The sequence below is a fragment of the Mirounga angustirostris genome, unplaced genomic scaffold (assembly GCF_029215605.1).
Source record: "Mirounga angustirostris isolate CCGP_5_RB_7025 unplaced genomic scaffold, mMirAng1.0.hap1 SCAF_6, whole genome shotgun sequence".
Lineage (NCBI taxonomy): Eukaryota > Metazoa > Chordata > Mammalia > Carnivora > Phocidae > Mirounga > Mirounga angustirostris.
In genome coordinates this window covers 138,691,953-138,714,161 of record NW_026991714.1, presented here as the reverse complement: position 1 = coordinate 138,714,161, position 22,209 = coordinate 138,691,953, and the positions used below count along the sequence as shown (strand labels likewise).

Genomic DNA, 22,209 nt, shown 5'->3' with positions numbered 1-22,209 from the left:
GAAGTTTGAGACAGGTGGAATTTTAGCCTTTAAGGGACTTGGAAAAATTAGTAAGTAATCTGTTGTCCAAAGAAACAACATAGTGCAAATAGCCTCCTCACTATGAGGAAATGGAAAAATCAGCACAGTTGGAAGGAGAGGAGCCGACTGAGAAAAGGCTGATTCGGAGATGTCATGGGCTATAAGAAGCATCCTCAATTTGGTAACACTACAGTTGAGGCAAGGAAATCGAAGAAATGCTTCTGCGTTACATGCAAACAGTTGCAAGATGCAATCTTATTTTATGATTTCAAGGAATACATTCAAATGAGAAATAGGGATTTGCCTGCTTGCCTTCCCCACTGCATTGCCTAGCATGGCCCTAGCAGAGTAAGTGCTCAATACATCTTGAAAAGAGGTTTGATGTACAGCTGGCCCCTAGAAAATACTTCTGAACAGTTGTTATGGGTAGACAGAGACAGGGTGGTGGTGGGACAGGGCAGGGCACATTGGTGGGCTGAAGTGATGACCAGGACTGGGGGCTCTGAAAGCCTGGTTTGAAGGTCAAGGGGAGAGTGTGGCGTGTGTGGTTGTTGCATTAGAGAAGTTGGTTTTGCCAGAGAAAAAGTGGCTAAGGACCGTTCCAGAGCATTTGGGGCTGGGGCCCCAGTGTTGGAGAAGTTGGTATAGGGAAGGGAGGTGGGACAGGGAGGAAGGGAGCTGAGGGGGTCCTTTTGAGATGGGCTCAGGAGAGGAAGGGAGATTTGTATAAACAGCCAAATGCAAACTTCAGATGTTCTCAAAAACTGAAATGCACTGGACGAGTCGGAAATCGTACATCAGCAATTTCTTTTGACAAATTTTGGCTGAGATGTTAAGTGAAAACAATGATCTGACTCAAAACTCTGTGATACCTTTACATTGTTTATATAACAGAGCTTCAGGGGTTTCATTTAGAATATTTCTATGATGAAGAACTGGCCCTTGTCCCTGGCAACAAAGTACGGCCTGCACCGAATAAGCAAGTCGGCTTCATCGCCGTCACGGCTGTTTTCCTGAGGAGAGAACGTCTCTCTTCCCGCCTTCTCACCTTGCTGGAGGACGGCTGGCACATGGAGAAGGTTCTACCTTTCCCAAGCCCTTCGCCGCCACTCCCTGGAACTCTCCTTAAAGAAAGACCTTTATGGGGCGCCTGGGTGGCTCAGTCGGTTAAGCGACTGCCTTCGGCTCAGGTCATGATCCCAGGGTCCTGGGATCGAGTCCCACATCAGGCTCCCTGCTCAGCAGGGAGTCTGCTTCTCCCTCTGACCCCCTCTCATGTGCTCTCTCTCTCATTCTCTCTCTTTCAAATAAATAAATAATCTTAAAAAAAAAAAAAGACCTTTATTCCTTCCTCTGCTCTTCAGGATACAGAACGGCTTCAATCTAGTAGGTTTGGAAAGCCGTGGGCAGATAGAGGAAATTGGGCTTTCCACAAACGAATTGTGTGACTTTGGCCAAGTCTCTTTTCTCTCTCTCTGAACACTGTTTTGTTTGCATCAGGAAGAGGAGTTTCTTCATGATTTTATAAGCTCCGAGTCTCTGATAGACGTTGCAGACCAGTGCTGTCCAATAGAAAGAGAAAGCAAAATACATAGGTAGTCTTAAGCTACATTTAAAAAAAATTTTAACAAAAACAGGTGAAATTAATTTTCAGAATATTTTTTTAACTCCATACATCTAAAATACCATCATGTCAACATATGATTGATATTTAAAGAAGACACACTCTTGAGATACTTGACATTCTTTTTGGTTGGAGGGGGGGAAGTGGCACTGGGTTACTGTTAGCACATCTCTCAATTCAGACGAACCACGTGTCACATGCTCGGTAGCTACATGTGGCTAGTGGTCGAAGAATTGGGTGGTACCATTCTAGACCGAAAGTCAGTGAGGCCCCCTCGGAAGCATAGTTAATTCGGTTAACAGACCCATCTGCCCCCAGCAGCTTTGCCCACAGACCTTGCAGCTTTGCACTAATTCATTAAAAGCCTGATGTGGGTTTGCCACCATCCATGAAGTCTCTCTTAAAAATTGGGCAATTAAAAGTCAATTTTGCGGCCACAGAAGGAGAAAGATCCTGGGAATCCCAAGAAAGGTCCACAGGAAACTGAGAGACCTCTCCTCAATTCCCAAGTCCCCAAACTTGGAAAACCAGAAACCAGGCTCTCTGTGAGGTTGGCGCACATGAATTTGGAGGCGTCTAAAATGATGTGAGACCGTTTCTAAATCTATCGAGCCCGCTTGGTAGGAGTATTTGTGCCTTTTGCCGTAGAACTATTAATTAACGTGTTTTGTTCCTGAGTGTTTCTCCAGGCCTTGCTGGGGCATGTGTGCCATGTTTCTTTTCTGGAATCTGAAATATACTGAGTTTCAAAACTCTCTGGCTTTGCAGGTTTCAGATAAGAGATCATGAGCCTGTAGTAGTGTTTTTCAAACTTTTTTATTGTGACCTTGGTAAGAAATGTCTCTTACATTGTATCCTAGGACACACATACTCACACACCTAAACCAAAGGTTGTATGAAAGATTTCACTCCTTTACTAAATGCAGTGCATTTTGGTATTTTCTACTACATTGTTGTTGTTTTTGTTTGTTTGTTTGTTTTAGCTCTAGGTCTTGACTCACTGAGTTCGCAGCAAAGCCTGCAAACGTGTCATGCCCACAACTTGAGGGCACTGTGGGCCCACGGATACTAGCACAAGGACATAAGCACCAGTGTTGGTTGGCCATTGTCAGCAGTTTTTCTGGTGGTTTGGGCACCATGTGGGTCATCTGAGAAAATCACCTGGCGCTGTGATTGGCTCTGTGCTTGGACCTTTCAAAGGGAGCCATTTTATGGCTTTGGGAAACTGAGGTATGCCTTATAAAGAGGGTGGTTTACATGGAGCCACTGTTTGTTCAGACTTCATTTCCATATTAACAAGGACTATTTGGTCAGCAGTGACTAAAAACCAGCCTATGTGAAAAGGGGAATTTATTGGTTCATGTAGCTGGCAAGTACAAAGTTAGCTTCAGGCATGGCTGGATCTAGGGACTCTAGCAATGTGGGTGGGGCTCTGTATCTTTCTCTAATTATCAGCTTTGTTTCCCTCTGGCTTCCTCCTCAGACTGGAAAGGGGATGGGTCTAGTCCCGCTCCAAGTACACATCTTCATGGTTTGTAATCCAAAGAAGAGAAAGACCTCTTGCTCCCGAAGCTCATCGAGCAAATCCTAAGGGAAATTCTGGCCTTGCTTAAACCCATCACAGTGGCCTGAAGGATGGCCAGTCCTCAGCTACCTCCCCATCTCCTGTGGCAAAGGGGGGGGTCAGCCAGATCTGAACCATATGGAATAGGTCCTCCCATTACCAAAAGAAGGGAGAAGGAACGCTGAGTAGACCAAAATAATTTTCATTCCTTATTGATGCCTAACCCCTGCAAGGGACTGATTCCAAGTCGAGGGGCTTCACATAAAGGGATCGTGTACAGCTCTCTGTGTGAGATTCGTTCTTGTCCATTGGAGATGTTCTGTTCCGCAGAAGCAGGTGGTTTTAGCTAGACAGCCATTCAAATCTGTTGGCTTTGTTAAAATTGCTCCTTGGTGTGGGACTTTGCTTTTCCATTCTTCCTAATGTTAAGGACTATTTTAGGCAGTCTCTCGCGCGCATGCACCTCTCATAGCTTAATCAGACTACACCCATTTTATCAGCTGTTTGATCCTCTGGGTCTGGCCCCTGGCACCGGGGAGTCAGGCAGGGACGGTGGGAGATGTATTCTCTCCCAGCTGTGTTGCTCCTGGACCCGGGGGTTGCAGTCTCCACCCGTGAGGCTCCCATAGGGCTGCGCTGGAGGGCTCCGCGGCCTGAAGTCTGTCAGGTGAAGTGATGGACATCAGACCAAGTGATGGTCTTCGTTCAGCCCTTTCCATGTCCCCAGATGTCATGCCCTACTCTTCTCCCCACCGGGCCTTGGGAGCGCCCCCTTGGGTTTCCACGCGTGTCTTATTACGAAGGCTGTAACAGGTTTCTCTTCACTGCCCTCTGCCTGCCGGTCCTCTGCCCTCACCCTGGGCCTTGGTGACATTTGATCTCAGGCTTCTGGACGTCTTGGTTGGTTTGTTTTCTCTGGGCCTTTCCCCACACTTTGTTTTCATTTGAATGTTCTTGCATTTCACTTTCTGGGCAGTCTGTTTTAATAAGCAAATCTTTACCAATGTCAAGTAGATTCACATTAATCGAATAAACTTTAGGCTAGGGGCCAGAAGGACCTGTTGATTCTGAGCCCTGATATTTACAGTGTGCGATCTCCCCCCAGTGAAATGGCGATGGTGATGCCTGCCTCGCAGAATGAACTGAAATTGGATCTGCAGGCTGGCTGGCCCAGATGCCTGCCTCAAAACGTGTGCTGGGTAGTCTACTCCCCCTTTGCCGGCAAAGGAGACCCCCCCCTTCAGTCTTCCTTGATGAAACAATGGGATGTCTTGGCTACACATAACTGAGCGGTACAGGGGAAGGCGAGTGTGAGTCTGGGCTGAAATGTTGGCCTCAGAATCTCCAGGCCCTGTTTTCCCTCTCGACTAGGCAGACTTCCTAGAGGTGGCCAGTGGGGCCTGGGGCTGATGGAACAGATCGGGGCGCCCGAAGGAGGAGCCCGGCACGGCCTAGGCAGAGTCCCAAGGCTGATGTCCATTGGCTCATCCCTGGTCGTGAGACCTCCCAAAGGCTGGGGGAATGCAATGCTGTGATTGGCTGGGTCCGAGGTCATGTGGCTGCCCGTGGAGGAGGGGCGGGGGTTCTAGTCTCACCCAAACCGCGAACACGGTTGGGTGAGAGTTTCCCGAAGGAACATTGGGTGCAAATAACAGCAGGTGGATGCCGGGGAAGAGGAGGAAAGCGGCAGATGGGCTCTGCCCACGCTCATGGTTTACCCCGCTCATGGTTCGGCGTTGTGCTCTGTGCCCAAAGGAACATTGCCTGGTTGTCTGTGGGGGCAGGCCGCTGGAGGGGGGTGGGGGGTGGGCAGGGGCTGGAGAATAGGCAGGGGGCGGAAAAGAGGCAGAAGGACCCCATAGCCAGCTCACATGCCACAGCCTGCCACGGACTCTTCTCCCTCTGTTTCTGGGATCAAGTTTAACTTGTTGAGCCCTGGGCTCAGGAGCTCTAGGAAGCTCTGAAAACCTTCACTTGTTCACTTTCAGCATTGTGTGTTTGTAGGAAGGTCGTTCCCCGGGGGGGGCTTAACCCACATCAGTAGCCCCTGCTGACCTTGTGTGAGGACATGGTTTCGTAGTCCCGCAAAATCCGACAGCGATGTTTCCAATCACCTTTTTGAAGGCGCCCTACTAAAATTACAACGTGTGTGTCATGTGTCGATGGGGTGGTGGTGGGGGGATATGTTTAAGGTGGCTTTCTATATCCATCTTACAGGAAGAATTTAGGTTTTATTTAGCAGCTAACATTTAACTTAGTATCCACACTTGATGGGATTATGTGTATGGTCTTTACACAAATCCTAGTAAGTAGGTACTGTTGTTAACCCCATTTTACAAATGAGACAACTGAGGCCCAGAGAAGTTAATTAAGTTCCCCAAGGCCACACAGGCAATATATGGAGAAGCCGAGTGAACCAATATTTGGAGCTAAGACTTGGGCATTTTGACTCTGGAACTCAGTACAGGCAGGAAGGACCTGAAGGACACTGCTGCATCTGGACCAGGAACCCCGGGGGTCATGAGGGCAGGGGTGAGACACTCCATTTTCCAGAAGCCCCCAAAGTCCCGGAAGCTTGGGGAGCGAGGAGACCATCGCTCCCCGGCCCAGCTCCCTTGGAGCTCAAGGCAGGGCTCCTTGCCTGAGTGGGCCGGTGGGCCCTCAGTCAGGCTGGGAGGCGGCCTCCTGACAGCTGAGTCCAAGGTCGGGCTGGTGGTGATTTTAGGTTGCTGGGGCTGACTTTACCTCCTGGGAGGCAGAGGCCTGAACAGGATGCAGCCTCCTCCAGCACATCGCTCCGCGGGTGTTTGGTTACTTTTGCCAAATGCCGGAAAGAAACAGGAAATTGGGATGGAGGGTGATTTTTTTTTTTTTTCTTCCTGTACACGTTTAGTTTGTGTCCTTTTTCTCGACTACAAATAGCACGTGAAGCGAAAGCGTAGCAGCTGCGGCCACAGCATCTTCTGTCTGTGTAATAACTCACTCTTCTGCTTTGAGGACTAGGGGAGGCTCTGAAGGAAGAATGAAAACTTCCCCATAACCTCTCCGCTGACCGCTGACCACTCTTACTTTCCAGCTTCTCTTTCTGTTAGACAGTACTTCCCAACCTTCCAGCGTGACCTTGAGTGACCCCGGACAGCCTCTTGTTCAGAGACTGCGGTGGCTGGCGCCCGCTGTGGAACCTGCCCCACAGAGAGCCACCCAGCTGAACCTTTGCGCCCCACCCACACGGCTGCCCTCCGCCGAGCCTGAATGAAGCCACTCTTCTGGCAGATCACATTTAAGGAATGTCCTAACGGGGCTCGGGAACAAAGACTCTCCCCCCCACCCCCCCAGGCCCCAAAGCTGCTTTGTCTGGCCTGGCCCCTGGTGGCTGCTAGAACCTGGCAGGTCTTGCCCCTGCCCTCATGTGCCTCCTGACCTACAGGGGTGCTCTGGGCTTCCTGGCCTCAAGGGGCACAGCTGCCTCCATGTCCTTCCTTCCTGCACCCCTGAGAGAGTTTTCCCGCACAGGGCCACCCGGGAGGGAGATGCCTTATGTGCTCCCAGCCCATCACCTGCCAGGGGCTGCCTCTGGTGGTCATTCCAGAGATGTCATCTGGCCCAGGTGGGGGTCCACAGTTACGGCCGGGGACTGGTGAGCTCTTGGCCCAGACCTACCGGACAAATGAGCCCAGACCCTTTTATTTTCTTTTACTTTATTTTTTAAAGACATTTATTTGAGCATGTGCATGCAAGCGCAAGCCAGGGGCACAACAGAAGGAGAGAGAGAGAATCTCAAGCAGACTCTTCGCTGAGCGAAGAGCCCCTCTTGGGGCTCGAGCTCACGACCCTGAGATCATGACCCCAGCCAAAATCAAGAGTCAGTTGCCTAATGACTGAGCCACCCGGGCGCCCCACCCCAGACCCTTTTATAGGCAACAACTCAGGAGGAGCTTTCATTAGGCTGAGCGTGTGTGGGTCTGGAAGCCCTGACTTTGAGTGAAGCGCTGTTTAGGCACAGCGGGGGAACCAGATCAGGCAGCCCTTACCTACACAGGGCTTTCATTTTCATTGGAGACCCAGGACTCGCATTCAGGGGATGAACAGCGAACGATGAAGGTGGGAGAATGGCCAGTAGGCCCCTGTGCTTCTGGGCTGGCTGGACAGGTGGTGCTTCTGGGCAGCTTGAGGCAGAGTGGAGGTGGCCCTTGGCAGGCCGCGGGCCTCTCTGACCCGCTCTGCTCAGTTTGATGTCTTCGGCTATTACCATGCGAATTTCCGAAGGGCCCTAACAAAGCAGCTCCGCTTGCAGCTGGCTCCATAGCTGGGGTTGGAATTCTGCTCTTGGGGAGGTTTGTTCCATTTGAGAGGTCACCAGTGAGCAAGCAAGTCGTGTTGTTTTTCCAGCAGTGCAAGCTGCAGCAAAGCATCTGTCCCATCTCTTCAGCCCGCACCACTCATCTGGGAATGCAGAGGGCGGCCCCTTCGTGGGGAAAGTGTTTTAAGTGATGAGACTCCAAGATAGGTGAGAAAAAGCAGATCTTGCAGAAATGATGACAAGCTGACCTTGAAGGTCAGGTCCTGCAAGGGGTGGCGCATGCACAATGCTAGTAAATGAAGCAAAACTCTCTCCTCGTCATTTCTTGAACATGGAGATTAAAAAAAAAAAAAAAAAACAAACCTCCTGGAGTATTTCTTATACTGGAGAAAGTTTTGTGCGTTTCTGGCTCAGTCTCCTGGGCTCCAAGGAGGCAGCAATGACAGCCTGCCAGAGGGGTCTAGCCTCTGAGTCTTTTGGGTGCTGATCATCTGTGATAAGAACTTCCACTGTTTAAGTAAGCAGGACAAAGAACTGAGTTCCACAATGTGTAAACATATAGACATGTTGGTCCTTGCCTTTCACATTCTTACTCTCCAGAAGGGAAAAGACTTTTGGAGCAAAAAGGGATTTTCAGGTGTATCTGACTGCATAACAGGCATCACCCTAGAAAGTTCTATGTGTAAAATCAGAATTGAGTCCTGTAAAGGACTGTGGAGGTTTGCTTTTTAAGGAATCTTATAAATGTATAAAGTGGGGCGCCTGGGTGGCTCAGTTGTTTAAACATCGAACTCTTGGTTTCGGCTCAGGTGATGATCTCAGGGTCGTGAGATGGAGCCCAGCATTGGGCTCCATGCTCAGCACAGAGTCTGCTTGAGATTCTTTCTCTCCCTCTGCCCCACCACACGCTCGTGTGCACGCGCTTGCGCTCTCGCTCTCTCTCTAAAAATAAATAAATATATCTTTTAAAAAAATGTATAAAGGAAAGAGACTTTTTATGAAGCAATAATTACACCTTTATTTATCTCCGTGGTTCATAAACTTGGCTGCACATTAGAATCTCCTGGGAAGCTTGAAAAGCTCCTGGAGCCCAGACCACACCCAGAGCAATTCCAGCAGGATCTCTGGGGGGTGGACGCAGGCATCAGGAATTTCTTTTTTTTTTTTTAACTTCCCAGGTGATTCCATTGTGTAGCCATTGTGAAGAAAATCACTGCTTTTCCATTTGTAGCCAGGCCCCTGAGTGGGCATTAAGTGTATTAAGTGTACTGAATGCAGGCATACTCTTCCAAGTCAGCAGGAAGGTGCTTTCCAGAGCATGACAAACCGGGGTCAGGACACAGGACCCTGCTGTGCTTGCAGAAGCACCTGGCAGAGGAGATATGTGGATCCATGGAGACATTTGGGCTTCCTACATCCATACAATGGAATACTGCACAGCAATCAAAAAGAGCAAACTTCTCATCCATGCAACAGCATAGATAAATCTCACGTGCTTTATGTTAAGGAAAAGGACTAGACCACAAAGGCTATGCAGGTTGCCAGGGGAGGAGAAGGAATGAAATATTGCTAGAAGCCACAGGGTGAATGAACCTTGAAATTGTTAATGCACCGTGAAAGAAGCCATTCCACAGAAGAACACATATTCCGTGACTCCATCTATGTGAAATGTCTAGAACTGGCAAATCCATAAGGATACCATTGTCAGCATACTTACTGCCACTAATTTGAACACTTCAAAGTCATTAAAATGGTAAAGTTTATGTTATGCGTCTGTTGCCACTGTAAAAAAACAAAGAAGAAAAGCCACTTATTAACATGCCAGGCACTCAGCAGGTGCTTGGCAAAGGCTGGCTTGGCACGTAGCACTTATGAAGAAAGGGGACTTCGGCCTGATGTGTCCCTTCTTAGGTGGAACAAAGGGGCATGTTTTCCAAAAGCTCATTCTTGAGAACTTGAGGATTCGTCTGTGATCGGGAGGAAGGGACTCGGCATTTTCTGCCCTCGGTTGCAACTACGTGGTGCTGGTGCTCGTCACAGAAACTTCTCCCACGTTCTTCACTGTGGTTGGTCCCCAGCAGTTGGGTTCACACGGATAATATGCCCAGTGACTCCATCTTGGGAACTGTTGGGGCAAGGAGCGGGATGCATGTCTTTATACTTAAAGAAGAGGTCTGTTTAGTTTCATGTTTGGAAGGAAAATCATGTTCAATCACGGGTCTTCAGCAAATGCAGCTGAATAAATAAAAATTGCGCATAAAACAGCAGGGGAACCATGAAGAACAGCTTTTTCGGCATGTTGGGAAGACATTTATGGTTGGGAACCTAGTGACCAAAAAGCAAGACTGCCTCAAGATGAGAAAAACCGGGGGAGGAGGTCATCTGGAGGCAGAGCTTGGCCATGGCCGAGGGCGATGAATCGAGCAGTTGAACTGCCCAGCTCTGCGTGGGCCTTAGAAGCCCCGAACAAGAATCTTATTGATGATTTGTCAGACCCTGAGCAGACAACTCTGAACTTTAACAGAGCCAGGATGGAAATCCTGCACAAGGGCCTACAGTTTCCAGAATGAACAACACACTTATTTTTCCCTCCCTCTGCTGGAGGACGAGAGAGAGACCAAAATGAGAAGGGGGGAGGTGTTGGGGGGGGGGGGGAGGGAAATGGAACGGGTGCCTTCCAGAGGCTCAATGAAATGGCCACATTCCTCCGAGCTCTGAGGGCCGAAAAATGTCACCAGGGTTGGCACAAATGAGCTTTTTTGTGATTGCTTTTGTTGATTGTTATCTCCGAGAGTCTGGAGCTGTGGCCTGTACGACCACAGGAGAATCCCTGGTCTCTGCTGCGCTTAGCACCTTGTCAGAGCCCCAGACATTTCTGCAAAGGCTGACCCTCGACCGGGAAGCGCTCCTGCCCAGCCGGGAATACAGACCAGGCTCACATGGAGATGCCCGTGAACTGGCTTTGGCAGGGAGAAATGTCAGGAGGCAGAAGCTGATTGCTGCTGGTCGTGGGCTGCTCTGGATGCAGAGCTAGAGAGGGACAGAAAGGACATCCCAGCTTTGTGACTTGGGGTCCTGGTCCTGTGTTTCTTCAACTCTGGTGCTTACCCTTCACCTAGCACAGCTGTTTTAAGAGGAAGAATGGGGGTTGTCTCTGCTTTCTTGATGCTCCCCACTACCACCACCCGTCTGCCTGGCCTATCGGTTCCCACAGGGCCACAGGCCTGTGTCTGATGGCATTCTGCAGTTCTCCGTCACCCAGGGCATCTTAAGTCCCTGCATCTCATGGAATTATCCCCTTGCCTCTGTTCTACTCATCTAGAGCCCCCCACTGTTGCTTTGCCAAGCATGGTGGAACAGGAGACAGAGGTCATGATCCACATAAACCTCCCTGACTTCTTGGGAATGGCTCCAGCCGAGGGACTTGGGCGTACTTGGATTTGAGCCCCAGGGCCACTACTAACTGCGGATATGGGCCTCAAGAGCCCGTTCCCATGCCGTGTGCTTGCGGGGTGGTTGAGAGAATTGGGAGTGGTGGGATGCAGCGTCCTGCGTGGTCCCTGGACGCCATGATTAGGTCACACCCTTGTCATTCTCATCTGCACTAATAATGGTCCCTTGCCCGCCCTTGCCTCCCCTCCTGGTCCCCTGGTCCGCTTCCATTGTCCTCCCTACTGTTGGCAGAGTTATTCGATCTCCAGGCTGTTCAAGACCTTGTGCATGGCCCTCCCACGGCATTGCCTAGAGGTCCTGCGGGATAAAGCATGGACTCAGCAAAGCAAATCAAGCCTTTATGGTCTGCCTGCCTGATCTAATGTCACAGTTCTGGCCTTAGAGCCCACCATCCGCCCCTCCATGTGCCATCTGCCTGCCCCCCATGCCCCGTGTGCCTCGATGTACAGAGAGACCTATGGTTTCTCGAATACCCCGTGTGCTTTCAGTTCTTGAGTTGTTTGAACATCTCTTTCCCTTTTCCTAAAATGCCTCTGCCTCTTCCCAGGAAACTCCTATTCATCCTCAGTGGCCAGCTTATAAATTCCTCTTGCAGATAAGCCCCGAGTTTGTCTCGTGGCACCTTCCTGATCCTTGGACACATTCCTGAATCACTTCTCTGCTCACCCTGCGTATTCACTGGGCCCCCGTCTCCAGACATGGAGCTCCTGGAGAGGCTGGGGGACCCTATCTGGGTCAACTTTGTCTCCCCAGAAGTAGGCACGACACTCTTTACCCTTTGGCCCAGTACATATTTGCTTGTTTGAAAATAAACTAAAGCTGTTTTCCAGGAATCAGGCAGCTTTGGGGAATAGCTGAGGATGTGAAACTGAAGAGACAGTGGAGTTTTCGTGCCTTTTTTTTTTTTGTAAGCGGAAGTAGCAGTAACAGCCTGGAAGGGTTCAGAAGGTCAGGAAAAGCACAGCTTGAGATCCTAGCTGCTTTGCAAGGCCCATTCACTTTTCCACATCCCCTGTAGCCGAGTTCAAGGCTCGGTGTCATTTCCTCAGATTTATCCTTTGTTTTCCCTGCTTCGACTTCTTTAAACTCACTGCTTTTTAGCCTGTCGAGTTCCTGCAGCCAACAGGAAAGTCATGAATAGCTGTTCAAAAAAATACTCAAAACCAAACAAAAACAACCTAAGGCCTTACCCTACTGCACCTCTTCCCAGAAGCCTTCCAGGCCTAGGATTCTTGTCAGATCTCCTCTCACTCTTTTTGGTGTGAATTTTTGGTGGTTTGCCTTGGTCTGTAAATCTCTTCCCTTGGGCTGGTCTTGTTCTGCCTCTGAGCTTGCACAAGGCAAGAACCACCCTGTCCTGATCTCCATTTTAATTTCCTGGTTGGTTGAGGCCGAGGGCCCAGCTAAGTGCTGAGCACATCCTGGGGTCCCATGGTCTTGATTGGTGGGCTTTGGGAGCTCTTGCTGGTGCCCTTTCAAATCCCACTCCATTAAGAGTCTGGTTTTAAGTAGACCAGGCAAAAGCCATTGGCTTCTTGGAAACCCACTCTTCCCAATACTGAGAATAGGGCAAGAGACTCTGCTGTTGGCCCAGGGCCCTTTCCCAGGCAGAACTGCCCAAACGTGGCTTCCTTCTTGCGTCATCTTGGCTCTCACTCACCCATCTATCCATCTCATCACTGGCAGAGACGAGGGCCACCTTCCAACCCGCCTCCAGGCCTGGGAGCCAGGCCACCACTGACCGCATGCAGCCTCTGAGCTGCTCGCTGCATTTTACCTTCACTTGGCTTTTGACAAGCCACAGAGGAGTGGACACCTAGACCTCCGTGGAGCTTGCTTCGTTCTTCATCCTTTACCAGGACCCTGAGAGGGAGAGTGGAGGGTTCTCTGCTGCTTCTCCGGCTTTGGCAAACTGGAGTTTCCTTCAGGGGTACCCCTGCCAGGAAGAGAGCGCTCTCATGACGCGAGGCATGTGGGTGAGCTGGCTGAGCCCTGTGTTCGATCGGATAGTCACATGGGCTGGCACTGCCCTCCTCTGAAGCAAGCAAATCCTCACCCCCTTCCCTTCCTCCAGCTCTCTCACAAGCAATGGCAACATTCATTCCAGGGAGTTTGACTTTGTAGCAATGGGGTTCAAAGGCTACTACCAAAATGAGGTCCAAGGAGGTGTTTGAACAGAAAGAGGCCGCTGGGCTCTCCCTTAGAACCAGGAGAGCATGAGGGCTTCTTTTTCTAATGAAGGGGTTAGGGGGATAATCTGGGGCTCTTGTTCAATTCTAGGGAGCTGGCTTTTGGGGGCTGTTGGAAGAATGCCCTACATGGATGGAGACATCCAGTGAGATATCCACCCCAACGGGGGTTGCCAGGAGCTCAGTCTTAAGAGTCAGACAGCAGGCGAGCTCTCCACCATGAGCCACGTGGGACCTTCTGGGCCTTCTCTGGGCCCTCAGACCCCTGTCTACAAAATGGGCATAACGATGCTTACTTAGCTCTTCAACTTGTGAACTAGCAGGTGCCTAATGAAGTCATTCATTTATTCATTCATTCCATAAACATTCATTCAACACAGTGTAGGTGCCAAAGGTGTAGGACACATGTGGTCTTCTCATTGAGCTAATAAGATTTTGTCATTTGTGTTTATAACTTTGTGAAATGGGCAGGGCCTACATGGCCTTCTCCACTTCCCGGGTGAGGAAACGAGCTTGGAGAGATTGTGTGACTGCTCAGCGTTCCCACAGCAGGTGGTACGGGACAAGTCAGGGCTGCTTGTCTCTGCTGTCTTCGGGAGCAGGGCCCTCAGGTGTGGCTCTGGCACTGCATCTAGACCCACAGTTCTCAGTGTTGGCTGCACACTGGAATCACCTGAGGAGGCTTAAGAACTACTGATTCCTGGGGCGCCTGGGTGGCACAGTCGGTTAAGCGTCCGACTCTTAGTTTCCGCTCAGGTCCTGATCTCAGGGTGGTGAGATCGAGCCCCACATCGGGCTCCGCACTCTGTGTGGAGTCTACTTGGGATTCTCTCTCCCTTTACCCCTATTCTGTCTGTCTGTCTCTCTCGAATAAATAAATCTTTTAAAAAAAAAAACTACTGACTGACTCCTGGGTTCTACTCCCAGAGATTCTGATATCATCAATCTAGGGCGTGGCTTGGGTATCAGGATTTTTTTTAAAGCTCTCCAGGTGACCCCATGCACCCAGGGTTGGAAAGCACAGTATAGAACCTCAAGGAGCTGGCTGCCATTCCTGAGCATGTTCTGGAGAGCCAGGTGGGCAGCAGAGCCAAGATGACGACCCCATCAGCAAGTGCAGCATCCTATTCTTAGTAGAGATTAGATTACAAATAGCAACAACAGGGGCGCCTGGGTGGCTCAGTCGGTTAAGTGTCTGCCTTTGGCTCAGGTCATGATCCCAGGGTCCTAGGATCGAGCCCTGCGTCGGACTCCCTGCTCAGTGGGGAGTCTGCTTCTCTCTCTCCCTGCTTCTTGTGCTCTGTCTCTCGCTCTCCCTCTCTCAAATAAATAAATAAAATCTTTTTTTTTTTTAAGATTTTATTTATTTGACAGAGAGACACAGCGAGAGAGGGAACAGAAGCAGGGGGAGTGGGAGAGGGAGAAGCAGGCTTCCCGCTGCGCAGGGAGCCCGATGTGGGGCTCGATCCCAGAATTCTGGGATCATAACCTGAGTCAAAGGCAGACGCCCAACGACTGAGCCACCCAGGCGCCCCAATAAATAAAATCTTTTAAAAAAACCCAAAAAACAAAACAAACCCAAACAGCAACAACAGCAGTGGTGAATGCCCTGCACCTACCCTGCTGTCCTCTGCACTAGCATCTCTGCAAGGTGGTTCCAGTGAGAAACTGACAAGCACTTCTACAACGGTGGAGCCAATTTGATACCTTGAATCCATGGGACCAGAGCCCTTAGCCAGCTTGGGAGTGATGCTGGACTCAGTTTCAGTTGAGGTGGCTTATTTACTGAAGAAACTCAGGAAGGTTTTATTTTTCTGTTTGCCCAGCCGTGGCTTCTGATGGGTCGTCCATATTTCTGCAGGGGCAGCATAATCACTGTTGAATCACCTTGGAGTGACTCTGTTTCCTTGTCCTTGGGGAAAGGATGAACGATTGGGTCAACCACAGCATTTCTTTTGATGGTTATAGGTTTGATCTGTGTTCAGGTTCTCCAGACCCTGAGCTGTCCTGATTGACTTTCGGTCAAGGAAGCAATCCTGTCTCCAGACTCTCATGGCTTGATGGGCTCGACTGGGCTGTCTGGCCACTGTCACTCTAGCAAATGGTAGACCTGCAGGTTCAGCCAAGGTTGTCCATCTCAAAACCAAGGGCCTGTTTTCCTCTCCCTGGGAATCCCACCTTTTGGCTGGGTCCCCAGGTGCTTCCAGGCCTTCCCCCGCTCCCTCCCCCTCAGGACCGCAGGGCCCGTGGTGAGGTGATGCAGGATCTGGAGGTGTATCTGAGTTGGCCCTTTGGAGGGAAGGCAGCGACTATAAAGGGTTCTTCTCTTTTCTGTCTCTAGCCCTGGAGCAGCTGTTGACAGAGCTGGATGACTTCCTCAAGATTCTCGACCAGGAGAACCTAAGCAGCACAGCTGTGGTGAAGAAGAGCAGCCTGGCTGAGCTCCTCCGGCTTTACACCAAAAGCAGCAGTAAGTGTGGCCCGGGGGCCTCAGAGAGGTCCACATGGGAACAGAAAGATAGTCACGCTCGGGCTGCCACAACAAAGTCCCCCCGACGGGGTGGCTTAAAGAATAGAAATTTGTTTTCTCAGTGTTCTGGAGGCCCGAAATCTGAGATCAAGGCTTTGGGCAGGGTGGCTTCCTTCAGGGGCCTCCCTCTCTGGCTATAGATGGCTGCCTTCTGTCTGGGTCTTCACACCATCTTCCCTCTGTGTGCGTGTCCAAATCTCCTCTTCGTACAAGAATACCGGTCATGTTGGATCGGGGCCCACCCTGGTGGCCTCCTTTAATGTTGATTACCTCTTTAATGACGCTTTCTCCTACCAGAGTCACATTCTGAGGTATCCAGGGCGAGGACTTCGTAGATGAATTTGGGCGGTGGGGGAGGGGAACACAGCTCATCCCATCACGGTAGTGCAGGAGTGATGTGACCTGGATGCGAGCCCCAGACATCTCTGAACACTCAGCACGGCAGCCCTGAGTGTGGTTTTAAAGTGTGTTCGAAGCACTTTTCCTTACTCGTTCAAAGGAGAGAAGGGCTAGTAAACAGTTCGAATAAGAGCCAACGCTTAATTGAGCATTTCCTACCTGCACGTGTATTAACTTGTTTCATCTTCAAGTCACCCCTCTGAGGTTGGTGCTGTTGTTACAGATGAGGTCTGGAGAGTTGAAATCACTTGCCCCGTGGCCCAAAGGAAAACATAGTTTTAAAGCTTGGAGTTCACAGAACTCTTGAGTGCATAGGGTTTTTTTTTTCCTATCCTTATTGAGGGAGATTTTATATACACTCAAGTACGTAGATCTTAAGCATTCAATTCAGTGAGTTTTGACAGCAGTATATACCTGTGTACCTACCACCCAAAACAAGACAGAGAACGTTTTTATCATTCCAGAAAGTTCTTTCTTGCCCCTTCCCAGCAAATTCCTCCCCGCCCCCACCCTCACCCCAAGGTAACCATTGTTCTGATTTCTCCCACCATGCATGCGTGGTGTTCACGGGTTTGGGCTGTGACGAGTAATAAGGCTGCTTTGAACGTCCTTGCACAAGCCTTCTTGCGGGCATATGGTTCCATTTCCAGTACACTCAGATTTTCTTTTTTAAAAAAAGCCTTCTTGTGAAGTCCTGACAGTTTAGTTGAGTCTATTTTTATGTCGGATGTCTGAGAAGTGGAAGTGATATTTTGGGACAGTGAGAGACCATAGGAGGGCATCCGATCCCTCTGCCTGGCGGCAGGAGCAGCTGAAATGCATCCCGAGGAGGGAAGTCGGTCATCTGCAGCCCTTGCCGCCAGGAAATTCTCCCTCACGTCCAACCTGGACCCACTGTGCTACGTTTCAGGGTCGCTTTTCCTTTTCTTTGTTCCCTTCGAAACTAGTTTTTATTCTCTGAGTGAGACAGAAGTCCTAACGCTGAGGCATGTGCTGTCTGCCTGGCAGCCTTGTCTTCTGCGGGACGAGCTGGCTCTCTTAGCCTTCCGTGAGAGGCGTTTTCCTGGAGCCCATTTGGGGCCTTTGCCGTTCTCCCGGCCACCCTGGGGTTCCCAGGCTCCTCCCGGCTCCGTGGCTGGTCAGCAGCGCATCAGAGGTGGGAAGGCTAGGTGGGAAATGCACATGACCAAGCGGGTGAATCAGAGATGAGTCACCCCGAGGCAGGATCGATGAGTCCAACTCTTTAAGAAGCACACTCCCCGACTGACCGTTTGGATGTGCTCTGACTTGGGATGTTTAATGCTAGACAGCACCTCCCTTGGGAACTGGAAGACCCCTGGGATGGGCTCCGACCCCTGGTTCTTGGTTCTGATCACTCTCTCCGGGCCCCCTGGGTGGGGTCCCTCTTTGGGTTCATGTGCTGGGTAGCTTCCTGTAGGATGAGCTTTGTTTCACCCCAGATCTTTGCATGTTCTGTGCTGATAAAGTCAGGCCCTCCCCCCACCCTCGGTGTCCGCGGCTTGCAGGAGGCGCCCCAACGTGAATTGCCCACAGTGCACCACTCAGACCACTGGAAGTGCATGCACAGCCTTACCGCGACCCGTGGCTGCCCCTCCTGTTCTCAAGGCTGGTGTCCATTCTGGTCCTCTCCGTGCTCCCTTCGCCAGCACAGTGCTTAAAGCAGCAGCTGACAGCTTTTGTGCACATCCTCTGTCCTGGCAGGGGGCCTAACGTAGGAGGCGGATGATGCCACCTAGTTCCCATCCCAAGTCAGCGAGAGAGATGTTGTCCTCATCTTCTCAACAAGAGCGTGGAGGATTTGGAGAGTCGCTTCTTCAAGGCACACGGCTGTGAGTGGCAAAGCCAGGGCTCGGGCGTGGGCAGGCGGCCCTCACCGCTCTACCCCCCTCAGCACCCCGCGTTCCAGATTCACCTGCACCAGCAGTAATTGCGCTACCCAGGACAGAATCCAAAGCCCCCCTGAAATCAAAGCATTTGTCTTCCTTCTCAGTCTCCCAGGCCCGTCTTCCTGTCTGTGTTCCAGAAAATTAGCTCAGCTTGATGGGACTTGTAGGTGGAGGCAGGCTGATCATTTTGAGATAGTCTGTGGTCTACATTGGCTGAGCTGTTGTTTACTCCCACACATTTTGGGCAGAGTATGAGAGAGAGCGTGTGTGTATGTGTGTTTACCCTTTTCAAATTGTCCATTTGGGTTTTCTGATCTTTTATTATATGAGCGCAACGAGGATTTTCTCTTCTCTTTGGCTTTCATCTGGATGGTGAGGTCAAGGCAGGGTTTGAGGTTTGTTTCTCAGGAGCCTGTTATTTGTTCCCTGTTTTCACCTGAGAGGACCATGGGTCTCCCAGGGCCCTGCTCAGAGACTCTGGGAAAGTGTCGGCCGGGGGGAGGGGTGCCCCTCGGATGGGAAAGGCTGCTGATGTTCTGTCTATCCGACTGTAGCAAAGAGGTCCCTGTCCCTCCTCCCTACTGCCATCCAGACCACGCCCTGCACACAGGGGTCATTACCCAGGAGCCACACGCTTACTCAGAGCACGCTGAGCTCTCCTTCTAACCATACCTGTGCTGTTACTCTCCACATGCTTGTGTTAACCATCCCATGGGCCTCTGTTTCCCCCACCAATGTTGGGCTGATAAAGGTAGAGACGGTGTCTTCTATTTCGTTCAGTGCTGTATCCCCAGCACCTCGCATGGTGCCGGGTGCTCCGTGCACTTCTGAAAATGAATGAGAGAATGATAGAAAATTCTCCAACCCAAGGCTCCTGCCTCCCAGGCACGGGACAGCTCAGCAGCCTCCCATTATAGGGCCAAATTCACTGGGCATTTCCCAGGACTGCAGACGGTTCTGGGAGCCTCTTACTTACCAACCTAGGTCCTGAAGTAGCACCCTGAGAATCAAAGCCTGACCAACCACGGCCTGCAGCAGAGTGCCCAAGGTGGGAATCGCAGCCTTGGGAAGTGGCTGGTGGTGCTCATTTTCTCTGCAGTTTACAAGCTGCCATCTTGGGGAGGAAGCACCTGCCCAGAATCTAACAGTTAAAACAATGACAATAATGTCTTGTCTTTTTCTTTTTCCTTTTTACAGGAGCGTGGGCTTAGTCAACAGTAAGAAAAAAATAAATGAACATAAGATGAACATTGTGCTATTTACATTCCTTCAGTCCCTATTTTGATCTTTATCGGCATCATCTGAATATTTTCATGTAGTCGTGGTTTGCCTCTGTATTCTGCTTTACGTTATTTTTACATTTAGAACTGCTGCCTGTGCACATTTCCATGTGCTGACAGTTCCCCTACTTTTTCTTTTTTTGCTATTCTGAAACATGATTCAACTGTAAGTCTTGGATATCTCTGTAATAGTGGACATAGAGCTACTTTGTTATTTTTCACAGTTCGGTAGTATCCACGGATGGATAAACAGTGATTAGTGGCATTAGGTTTTGTAATTAAAAAAAAAAACTTTATACGGGGCACCTGGATAGCTCAGCTGATTGGGCATCTGCCTTCAGCTCAGGTCATGATCTCCGGGTCCTGGGATCGAGCCCCACATCCGGCTCCCTGCTCAGCGGGGAGTCTATTTCTCCCTCTCCCTCTGACCCATCCCCTCACTCATGCTCTCTGTCCTTCTCTCTCAAATAAATAAAATCTTAAAAAAAACAAAAAAACAAAAAAACCTCACACAACCTTACAATAAACATCCTCAAAATTTTGTTTACAAAATTTTATCTTTATCTTTAGGACAAATTTCTGGCGGTGGAAATGATGGGTTAAAGACGATGAACATTTGAAAAAAAAAAAAAGAATATGAACACTTAAATTATCCTCCAAAATCTCTTCCAAGTTTATCTTTAGGACAAATTTCTGGCAGTGGAAATGCTGGGTTAAAGACGATGAACACTTGGAAAAAAGAAAAAAAGAATATGAACACTTAAATTATCCTCCAAAATCTCTTCCAAAATGTCTGTGCCAATTTACACACTCTCTAGTAATCCATCTATTTTTAAAGGTGACTGTTGTTATGCATGTTGATGTGTGATGTTTTTTTCAACTTTTCCCATTATCGAGCCTTTGAGCCATTCCCCATGGTTTAGGCTGTCATTTTTAATTTTTGTTAGTTATCAGGTTAACTTTTTCAACTTCCTTAATATTTGAGTTTTGTACCCTTGGAAACTTAAGAGTTTGGTAAAAACAGGCAATGTGCATCACAGTTGTTTCCCATGCTAGGCAGACAAGGCACGTGGGGTAGCTGTTTTGCTCAGAATTACACGATGAATGGCAGAGCTTGCTGCCCGCCCCTGCTGGGCACTCTTCTTGTGTGTTCTCCTCTGGAGAAGGTACTGACCCGGCCCCTCTGGCTCTCACTGAGTGGAAGGATACCAGTTGTAGCTAACTACATTAGACCTCATAGTTCCCTCCCATGAACTGCTGCAGGATGAGGTGATGTTGCTGACGGGTCCTGGCAGGGCCGGGCACTGGGGTGGTGATCCCGCAGGCTGAGGGCAGAAGACCCCTCTGGCTGTGTCCTCCCCGTGTTCTTGTGGGTTTTCAGGGCTCTGTTTTTGCAGGCCTTTGGGCTGGAGGCTGGGCAGTCTGTGGCACAGGCCTGACACTGAACTGCCTCCTTTACCCGGGTTTGAATGGGTCCCCTCACTGGGTAACAGTCTCCAACCAGTGGAGCCACATGTTTCTAGGAAGTGCAAATTAAGGGGCAAAAAAAAGAAATGCAGGAGGATTTCTAAGAGGAGGAGCATTAGGATGAGCTTCCTCTGCAGTCTTCTGAAGAAACGGTCTTTGGGGCTTAAGAAACTGAGCAGTGTTGGGAGACTAACATTTCTCTGCCCAGACAGGTCCTGGAAAGGTAGCCTACACAGAAATGATTTTAGGGGCGCGTGGGTGGCTCAGTCAGTTAAGTGTCTGCCTTTGGCTGAGTCTGCTTCTCCCTCTCCCTCCGCCCCTAACCCTGCTTGTGCATGCTCTCTCTCTCTCTCTGTCTCTCTTTCTGTCAAATGAATAAATAAAATCTTAAAAAAAAAAAAAAAAAAGATTTTAAAAGAGGGAAGGGCTATGCTGCTGTAAGGTGCAATCTACAGGGTAGAGCAAGTGCCAGGCAGGGCTCCACTTTCAATTCCCAGCACACTCACCCCTCCAAACCCAGAGCTCACGATTTGGGGGGCTCAGGCCCCCACAGTGGCATGGGAACTAAATTTCCAGATCCTCAGTGTGACCTACCTTACAGAGACATCACTCTGATGAGCCCAAGCAAGTAACTCAGACTAGGGTGAGAATGATGGATATGAAATGTTTTATAATTTATTTTCTTTTTTTTTTTTAAGATTTCTTTATTTAGGGGCACCTGGGTGGCTCAGATGGTTAAGCATCTGCCTTCGACTCAGGTCGTGATCTTCAGGTCCTGGAATCAAGCCCCACGTGGGGCTTCCGGCTCAGCGGGGAGTCTGCTTCTCCCTCTGCCTCTGCTGTGGGGTGGTAATAGAGGATGGAAATGCTGATGTTAGCACCTGCCCTCTGCTTGTGTTTTCTCTCTCTCTCTCTCAGATGAATAAATAAAATCGCCAGAAATACTTTACAATTTAAGTGAAATGCTAGGAAATGTAGAGAAATCTGCTTGGTGGAATATGGGGCAGATCTTCGAGGTGCAGGTGCCTTTCCAGTTAAGACTTTTAATCCTGAAGCTATCCTTCTATACCTATCTTTTCCCTCGCCCTCCCCCCCCCCACCACCCCCAAGTTAGGAAACTAACAGTCAGCAACTTGGCATTTCTGTTTGGAAATTTGTCAACTCTATAATGGACTCTTTCAGTCAAGTCAAAATGTATGCTTTTACTGGAACCCTGGCTAATGACAGTGTCTCGGGGGACACTGTTTCTCTCTAGAAACCATTTCCCATCGTGGAATCACGTGAAACCTTTGTCTTTCAACCTCCCTCTGCAGGTTCTGACGAGGAGTACATTTATATGAACAAAGTGACCGTCAACAAGCAACAGAATGCGGAGTCCCAAGACAAAGGTACAGGAGAGCCCTGCGGATGGCTCGGCCAGCTTCTGGGAGGGGCAGGCATCAGCTTTGGTCCCCCCCCCCGCCGCCCTTCCTCCC

The 22,209-nt window shown here is 49.8% G+C and overlaps 1 protein-coding gene across 8 annotated transcripts in view; it reads left to right on the top strand.

Annotated features, from left to right (window-relative positions):
- Nucleotides 1-22,209, top strand: part of AFAP1L2 (actin filament associated protein 1 like 2) — a 95,173-nt gene that overhangs the window by 42,162 nt on the left and 30,802 nt on the right. For all 8 annotated transcript variants that reach the window (XM_045878885.3, XM_064595297.1, XM_064595298.1 and 5 more), the window contains 2 exons: nt 15,493-15,621; nt 22,048-22,122. In XM_045878885.3, the coding sequence (XP_045734841.1) occupies nt 15,493-15,621; nt 22,048-22,122 (204 nt within the window). Of the gene's footprint in view, nt 1-15,492; nt 15,622-22,047; nt 22,123-22,209 lie in introns of those variants that run through there.